The sequence below is a fragment of the Salmo trutta genome, chromosome 8, assembly GCF_901001165.1.
Source record: "Salmo trutta chromosome 8, fSalTru1.1, whole genome shotgun sequence".
In the NCBI taxonomy this organism is placed as follows: Eukaryota; Metazoa; Chordata; class Actinopteri; order Salmoniformes; family Salmonidae; genus Salmo; species Salmo trutta.
The window spans coordinates 1,540,775-1,550,774 of record NC_042964.1 but is presented as its reverse complement, the minus strand read 5'-3'; the positions used below and the strand labels follow the sequence as shown (position 1 = coordinate 1,550,774).

Genomic DNA, 10,000 nt, shown 5'->3' with positions numbered 1-10,000 from the left:
ACAGTCCAGTACTACACAGATAGTACACAGTCCAGTACTACACAGATAGTACACAGTCCAGTACTACACAGATATGTACACAGTCCAGTACTACACATATACTAACACAGTCCTCCAGTACTACACAGATACATACACAGTCCAGTACTACACAGATATGTACACAGTCCAGTACTACACATATACTAACACAGTCCTCCAGTACTACACAGATACATACACAGTCCAGTACTACACAGATAGTACACAGTCCAGTACCAGACAGATACTTCCTTAGTGCTTAGCGTTTGCAGTCTAATAAAGGATTCTCTCCTCTTCCGTTTTAGGTGGTACTGTCAGAGCATCACCAGATCGGAGGCTGAACAACTGTTACGAAAAGAGGTCTCAGTCCGGGTTTTTTTTTCTTTCTTTCTTCCATCAATCGATCAATTAGCCAGACTGTCTGTTTGTCAGTTAGTCTGCTTGTCTATCTGTTTCTCCTGGTGCTGTAATTCTGTAGATAATCTACAATTGTTTGTTTAATCTTTACAGGCTAAAGAGGGAGGTTTTGTGGTGAGGGAGTCTAGTCAACAAGGCTGTTACACTGTCTCAGTGTTCACTAAAGCTCTGGGGTAAGTACCTTTGTCCAAAAGCAATTTAATAAATACATTATATGGACCAGGTGGAAAATCAATCCCTATGCTTTAACACATTGAACCATCTCTTTCTCTCTCTCTCTCTCTGTCTCTCTCTCCATCCCTGTCTCTCTCTCTCTCTCTCTCTCTCTCTCTCTCCATCAATCCATCCCTCTCTCTCTCTCTCTCTCCATCCATGCTTGTCTCTCTCTCTCTCTCCATCCCTGTCTCTCTCTCCATCCATCCCTGTCTTTCTCTCTCTGTCCCTCTCTCTACCTCTCTCTCTCTCTCTCTCTCTCCATACATCCCTCTCTCTCTCACTCTCCATCAATCCATCCCCCTCTCTCTCTCTCTCTTTCCATCCATCCCTGTCTCTCTCTCTCTCTCTCTCCATCCCTGTCTCTCTCTCTCACTATCTCTCTCCCTCTCTCCATCCATCCCTGTCTCTCTCTCTCTCTGTCTCTCTGTCTCTCTCTCCTCTCTCTCCCCTTAGTATTAACGGTGGTATCAGACACTACCAGATAAAGCTCGATGATTCTGGAAGCTTCTATCTCTGTGAGAAGCACATTTTCACCTCGATACCCGAACTCATAGAGTACCACAACCACAATGCTGCAGGTAGAGTACACACACACACACACACACACACACACACACACACACACACACACACACACACACACACTCCCTCTCGCCCTGTGTTTGTGTTGTGTGCAGGTCTGGTGACCAGGTTAAGGTATGCAGTAGGACCTATGGGCAGGTGTGTCCCTGCTACAGCAGGCTTCAGCTCAGGTCAGTCAACACACACTTTGAAACACACACACACACACTCTGAAACACACACACACACACTCTGAAACACACACACACACACACTCTGAAATACACACACACACTCTGAAACACACACACACACACTCTGAAACACACACACTCTGAAACACACACGCACACTCAAAAACACACACACACACACACTCTGAAACACACACTCTGAAACACACACACTCTGAAACACACACACACACACACACTCTGAAACACACACACACACACACTCTGAAACACACACACACTCTGAAACACACACACACACACTCTGAAACACACACACACACTCTGAAACACACACACACACACTCTGAAACACACACACACACTCTGAAACACACACACACTCTGAAACACACACACACACACTCTGAAACACACACACACACACACTCTGAAACACACACACACACTCTAAAACACACACACACTCTAAAACACACTCACACACACTTTGAAACACACTCACACACTCTGAAACACACACACACACACACACTGAAACACACACACAAACACACTCTGAAACACACTCACACACACTCTGAAACACACTCACACACTCTGAAACACTCACACACACTCTAAAACACACACACACACACTCTGAAACACACTCACACACACTCTAAAACACACACACACACTCTGAACCACACTCACACACACTCTAAAACACACACACACACACTCTAAAACACACACACTCTAACTCTAAAACACACACACTCTAACTCTAATAGCCTACACGCTAATAGCCTACACGCTACTCGTCTACACGCTAATAGGCTACACGCTAATCGCCTACACGCTAATAGCCTACACGTTAATAGCCTACACGCTAATAGCCTACACGCTAATAGCCTACACGTTAATAGCCTACACGCTAATAGCCTACAAGTTAATAGCCTACACGCTAATAGCCTACACGCTAATAGCCTACACGTTAATAGCCTACACGCTAATAGCCTACACGCTAATAGCCTACACGCTAATAGCCTACACGCTAATCGCCTACACGCTAATAGCCTACACGTTAATAGCCTACACGCTAATAGCCTACACGTTAATAGCCTACACGCTAATAGCCTACACGCTAATAGCCTACACGCTAATAGCCTACACGCTAATAGCCTAAACGCTTTTGGGAACTGGCAGAAAAAGTTTCCGTTATTCCAAAAAGGACAATATCGGAGTTAAATTCAATAAGAGAAAAGCTGTGAAGTGGATAGTTGAAAATAAACAGAAACTGAAATCTGGACACTGACTGTAGGGTCTATAACCTCTGACATAGCCTTACTGTAGGGTCTATAACCTCTGACATAGCCTTACTGTAGGGTCTATAACCTCTGACATAGCCTTACTGTAGGGTCTATAACCTCTCATATAGCCTTACTGTAGGATCTATAACCTCTCATATAGCCTTACTGCAGGATCTATAACCTCTGACATAGCCTTACTGTAGGGTCTATAACCTCTCATATAGCCTTACTGTAGGGTCTATAACCTCTGACATAGCCTTACTGTAGGGTCTATAACCTCTCATATAGCCTTACTGTAGGGTCTATAACCTCTGACATAGCCTTACTGTAGGATCTATAACCTCTCATATAGCCTTACTGTAGGATCTATAACCTCTCATATAGCCTTACAGTAGGATCTATAACCTCTCATATAGCCTTACTGTAGGGTCTATAACCTCTCATATAGCCTTACTGTAGGGTCTATAACCTCTGACATAGCCTTGCTGTAGGGTCTATAACCTCTGACATAGCCTTACTGTAGGGTCTATAACCTCTGACATAGCCTGACTGTAGGGTCTATAACCTCTGACATAGCCTTACTGTAGGATCTATAACCTCTCATATAGCCTTACTGTAGGGTCTATAACCTCTGACATAGCCTTACTGTAGGGTCTATAACCTCTGACATAGCCTTACTGTAGGGTCTATAACCTCTCATATAGCCTTACTGTAGGATCTATAACCTCTCATATAGCCTTACTGTAGGGTCTATAACCTCTCATATAGCCTTACTGTAGGGTCTATAACCTCTCATATAGCCTTACTGTAGGATCTATAACCTCTCATATAGCCTTACTGTAGGGTCTATAACCTCTGAGATAGCCTTACTGTAGGGTCTATAACCTCTGACATAGCCTTACTGTAGGGTCTATAACCTCTCATATAGCCTTACTGTAGGATCTATAACCTCTGACATAGCCTTACTGTAGGATCTATATTCTCTCATATAGCCTTACTGTAGGATCTATAACCTCTCATATAGCCTTACTGTAGGATCTATAACCTCTCATATAGCCTTACTGTAGGGTCTATAACCTCTCATATAGCCTTACTGTAGGATCTATAACCTCTCATATAGCCTTACTGTAGGATCTATAACCTCTCATATAGCCTTACTGTAGGATCTATAACCTCTCATATAGCCTTACTGTAGGATCTATAAACTCTCATATTGCCTTACTGTAGGATCTATAACCTCTCATATAGCCTTACTGTAGGATCTATAACCTCTCATATAGCCTTACTGTAGGATCTATAACCTCTCATATAGCCTTACTGTAGGGTCTATAACCTCTCATATAGCCTTACTGTAGGGTCTATAACCTCTCATATAGCCTTACTGTAGGATCTATAACCTCTCATATAGCCTTACTGTAGGATCTATAACCTCTCATATAGCCTTACTGTAGGATCTATAACCTCTCACATAGCCTTACTGTAGGATCTATAACCTCTCATATAGCCTTACTGTAGGATCTATAACCTCTCATATAGCCTTACTGTAGGATCTATAACCTCTCATATAGCCTTACTGTAGGATCTATAACCTCTCATATAGCCTTACTGTAGGATCTATAACCTCTCATATAGCCTTACTGTAGGGTCTATAACCTCTCATATAGCCTTACTGTAGGATCTATAACCTCTCATATAGCCTTACTGTAGGATCTATAACCTCTCATATAGCCTTACTGTAGGGTCTATAACCTCTCATATAGCCTTACTGTAGGATCTATAACCTCTCATATAGCCTTACTGCAGGATCTATAACCTCTCATATAGCCTTACTGTAGGATCTATAACCTCTGACATAGCCTTACTGTAGGATCTATAACCTCTCATATAGCCTTACTGTAGGATCACACACACACCACACACACACACACCACACACACACACACACACACACACACACACACACAACACACACACACACACACACACACACACACACACACACACACACACACACACACACTTTCATTACATACAGTAATTGATTGCCTCGCCTGGTTCACCAACTACTTCGCAGACCGAGTTCAGTGTGACAAATCGGAGGGCCTGTTGTCCGGACCTCTGGCAGTCTCTATGGGGGTTCCACAGGGTTCAATTCTCGGGCCGACTCTTTTCTCTGTATGCATCAATGATGTCGCTCTTGCTGCTGGTGATTCTCTGATCCACCTCTATGCAGACGACACCATTCTGTATACTTCTGGCCCTTCTTTGGACACTGTGTTAACTAACCTCCAGACGAGCTTCAATGCCATACAACTCTCCTTCCGTGGCCTCCAACTGCTCTTTAATGCTAGTAAAACTAAATGCATGCTTTTCAACCGATCACTGCCCGCACCAGCCCGCCCGTCCAGCATCACTACTCTGGACGGTTCTGACTTAGAATATGTGGACAACTACAAATACCTAGGTGTCTGGTTAGACTGTAAACTCTCCTTCCAGACTCACATTAAGCATCTCCAATCCAAAATTAAATCTAGAATCAGCTCCCTATTTCGCAACAAAGCCTCCTTCACTCACGCTGCCAAACAGACCCTCGTAAAACTGACCATCCTACCGATCCTTGACTTCACCGATGTCATTTACAAAATAGCCTCCAACACTCTACTCAGCAAATTGGATGTATTCTATCACAGTGCCATTAGTTTTGTCACCAAAGCCCCATATACTACCCACCACTGCGACCTGTATGCTCTCGTCGGCTGGCCCTCGCTACATATTCGTCGCCAAACCCACTGGCTCCAGGTCATCTATAAGTCTTTGCTAGGTAAAGCCCCGCCTTATCTCAGCTCACTGGTCACCATAGCAGCACCCACCCGTAGCACGCGCTCCAGCAGGTATATCTCACTGGTCATCCCCAAAGCCAACTCCTCCTTTGGCCGCCTTTCCTTCCAGTTCTCTGCTGCCAATGACTGGAATGAATTGCTAAAATCACTGAAGCTGGAGACTCATATCTCCCTCACTAACTTTAAGCACCAGCTGTCAGAGCAGCTCACAGATCACTGCACCTGTACATAGCCCATCTGTAAACAGCCCATCCAACTACCTCATCCCCATACTGTTATTTATCTTCTTGCTCCTTTGCACCCCAGTATCTCTACTTGCACATTCATCTTCTGCACATCTACCATTCCAGTGTTTAATTGCTAAATTGTAATTATTTCGTCTCTATGGCCTATTTACTGCCTTGCCTCCCTACTCTTCTACATTTGCACACACTGTATACAGATTTTTCTACTGTATTATTGACTGTACGTTTGTTTCTCCCACGTGTAACTCTGTGTTGTTGTATGTGTCTAACTGCTATGCTTTATCTTGGCCAGGTCGCAGTTGTAAATGAGAACTTGTTCTCAACTAGCCTACCTGGTTACATAAAGGTGAAATAAATATATATATTTTTTAAATAATGTAAACCTCGATCTGTCACTCTTTCCCCCCTCTCCCTCTCTCCCTCCCTGTAGAGAAATGGGAGATTGACCCTAGTGAGTTGACTGTAATGAAGGAGCTGGGAAGTGGTCAGTTTGGGGTGGTCAGGCTGGGGAAATGGAGAGCTCTGTGTAAGGTGGCCATTAAAACAATCAACGAAGGAGCCATGCATGAAGAAGACTTCATAGAGGAAGCCAAGATTATGATGTGAGTAGAACATGTTTAACGTACACACACACACACACACACACACACACACACACACATACTGATAAAGACACACACACTGATAAAGTATGTAAATCCAAGATGGCGTAGCAGTTCAGACGTCCTGTCGCGTCCCGTGTATATATATATATATTTACATATTTTTTCATCACTTTTTTCATCACTTATCTTTTTACATTTTTTTTTTTTCTAAATACTCAACCTCAAAGCCCTCTCCTGCAACCCGCCTCATCAATTTAAAAAAAAAAAAGAAAGTATTATTTACCTCATCTGAATTCCACGACAGAAGCTAGCCAGAGGTTAGCCATTTTCACTGGCTAACGTTGAAGTTCAGCTAGCTACGGTTAGCTGTCCTCAGCTATCCATTAGCTCGAAAAGCTATCGCCAGTTTTTGTACAGCGCGACTCAGACCAGAGCATATCGGAACTATTCTCTCTCCTTTCCTCGATTTCTACCGCAGGCTCTGGACATTTACACCTGGATCTTGCAGCTAACTAGCTGCTACCTGAGTGACTATTGGCAACGTCGGTCTCGGAATTAACACACACTATTACGGAGCTAGCTAGCTAGCCAGCTGAAGAGTTCCGTCAGCCACTCGTGGGCTACTCCTGAGCTAGCCAGCTGAAGTGTCTCCTGGGCTACAACTCACCTATCCTGACCCGTTTTACTGCCGATGCGGAGCCCCATTGGGTCTTCACGACTGGATCACCGACGTTATCTGCCCGAGGGAGTTGTCCAACTGGCCCCTCCGTCGCGACGTAACCTGATCGCCCATCTGCGGCCAGCTAATCGTTAGCTGTCTTTTCGGCTGCGATCTGAATAGGTCTGTCGGACACTTTTCTTGGGCCACTATAACTAACTATTTTGCCAACTTGGACAGGTCCCCCCTTCCACACGGAACCCCACTAACCCACAGACGGAAACGCACGAGGCGGCTAAAAACAGACCTCCCTCCCATCTTCCACCAGCTTGCTACCTATGGCCCGGCTAGCTGTCTGAATCTCACTGGACCCTCTGATTACTCGGCTAAGCATGCCTCTCCTTAATGTCAATATGCCTTGTCCATTGCTGTTCTGGTTAGTGTTTATTGGCTTATTTCACTGTAGAGCCTCTAGCCCTGCTCATTATACCTTATCCAACCTCTCAGTTCCTCCACCCACACATGCTATGACATCTTCTGGTTTCAATGATGTTTCTAGAGACAATATCTCTCTCATAATCACTAAATGCCTAGGTTTACCTCCTCTGTACTCACATCCCACCATACCTTTGTCTGTACATTATACCTTGAAGCTATTTTATCGCCCCCAGACACCTGCTCCTTTTTCTCTCTATTCTGGACGTCACAGACGACCAATTCTTATAGCTTTTAGCTGTACTCTTATCCTGCTTCTCCTCTGTTCCTCTGGTGATGTAGAGGTTAATCCAGGCCCTGCAGCCCCCAGCACCACTCCCATTCCCCAGGTTCTGATAGCCTTTAGCCGTACCCTTATCCTGCTTCTCCTCTGTTCCTCTGGTGATGTAGAGGTTAATCCAGGCCCTGCAGCCACCAGCTCCACTCCCATTCCCCAGGCGCTCTCATTTGTTGACTTCTGTAACCGTAAAAGCCTTGGTTTCATGCATGGTAACATTAGAAACCTCCTCCCTAAGTTTGTTTTATTCACTGCTTTAGCACACTCTGCCAACCCGGATGTCCTAGTCGTGTCTGAATCCTGGCTTAGGAAGGCCACCAAAAACTGTGAAATCTTCATCCCTAACTACAACGTTTTCAGACAAGATAGAACGACCAAAGGGGGCGGTGTTGCAATCTACTGCAGAGATAGCTTGCAGAGTTCTGTCTTGCTATCCAGGTCTGTACCCAAACAATTTGAACTTCTACTTTTAAAAATCCACCTCTCCAAAAACAAGTCTCTCACCGTTGCCGCCTGCTATAGACCCCCTCGGCCCCTAGCTGTGCTCTGGACACCATATGTGAACTGATTGCCCCCCATCTATCTTCAGAGCTTGTGCTACTAGGCGACCTAAACTGGGACATGCTTAACACCCCAGCCATTCTACAATCCAAGCTTGATACCCTCAATCTCACACAAATTATTAATGAACCCACCAGGTACAACCCCAAAGCCGCAAACACTGGCACCCTCATAGATATCATCCTAACCAATGTGCCCTCTAATTACACCTCTGCTGTTTTCAACCAAGATCTCAGCGATCACTGCCTCATTGCCTGCACCCGTAATGGGTCAGCGGTCAAACGACCTCCACTCATCACTGTCAAACGCTCCCTGAAACATTTCAACGAGCAAGCCTTTCTAATCGACCTGGCCCTGGTATCCTGGAAGGATATTGACCTCATCCCGTCAGTAGAGGATGCCTGGTTATTTTTTAAAAATGCCTTCCTCTCCATCTTGAATAAGCATGCCCCTTTCAAGAAATTTAGAACCAGGAACAGATATAGCCCTTGGTTCTCCCCAGACCTGACTGCCCTTAACCAACACAAAAATATCCTGTGGCGTTCTGCATTAGCATCGAACTGCCCCCGCGATATGCAACTTTTTAGGGAAGTTAGAAACCAATACACACAGGCAGTTAGAAACGCCAAGGCTAGCTTTTTCAAACAGAAATTTGCTTCGTGCAACTCCAACTCTAAAAAGTTCTGGGACATTGTAAAGTCCATGGAGAATAAGAACACCTCCTCCCAACTGCCCACTGCACTGAGGATAGGAAACTCTGTCACCACCGATAAGCCCACTATAATTGAGAATTTCAATAAGCATTTTTCTACGGCTGCCATGCTTTCCACCTAACTACCCCTACTGCATTCAACAGCACTGCACCCCCCACAGCTACTCGCCCAAGCCTCCCCCATTTCTCCTTCTCCCAAATCCATTCAGCTGATGTTCTGAAAGAGCTGCAAAATCTGGACCCCTACAAATCAGCTGGGCTTGACAATCTGGACCCTTTCTTTCTAAAATTATCTGCCGAAATTATTGCAACCCCTATTACTAGCCTGTTCAACCTCTCTTTCGTGTCGTCTGAGATTCCCATAGATTGGAAAGCAGCTGCTGTCATCCCCCTCTTCAAAGGAGGTGACACTCTTGACCCAAATTGCTACAGACCTATATCCATCCTACCCTGCCTTTCTAAGGTCTTCGAAAGCCAAGTCAACAAACAGATTACCGACTATTTTGAATCCCACCGCACCCTCTCCGCTATGCAATCTGGTTTCAGAGCTGGTCATGGGTGCACCTCAGCCACGCTCAAGGTCCTAAACGACATCGTAACCGCCATCGATAAGAAACATTACTGTGCTGCCGTATTCATTGACCTGGCCAAAGCTTTTGACTCTGTTAATCACCACATCCTCATCGGCAGACTTAGTAGCCTTGGTTTCTCAAACGATTGCGTCGCCTGGTTCACCAACTACTTCTCTGACAGAGTTCAGTGTGTCAAATCGGAGGGCCTACTGTCTGGACCTCTGGCAGTCTCTATGGGGGTACCACAGGGTTCAATTCTTGGGCCAACTCTTTTCTCTGTATACATAAATGATGTCGCTCTTGCTGCTGGTGAATCTCTGATCCACCT

At 45.0% G+C, this 10,000-nt stretch overlaps 1 protein-coding gene across 3 annotated transcripts in view; it reads left to right on the top strand.

Annotated features, from left to right (window-relative positions):
* txk (TXK tyrosine kinase) overlaps positions 1–10,000 on the top strand; it is a 25,648-nt gene that overhangs the window by 3,372 nt on the left and 12,276 nt on the right. For all 3 annotated transcript variants that reach the window (XM_029759686.1, XM_029759687.1, XM_029759685.1), the window contains exons 6-10: positions 327–381; positions 532–611; positions 1,108–1,232; positions 1,332–1,406; positions 6,223–6,394. In XM_029759686.1, coding sequence (XP_029615546.1) covers positions 327–381; positions 532–611; positions 1,108–1,232; positions 1,332–1,406; positions 6,223–6,394 — 507 coding nt within the window. The remainder of the gene's footprint in view (positions 1–326; positions 382–531; positions 612–1,107; positions 1,233–1,331; positions 1,407–6,222; positions 6,395–10,000) is intronic.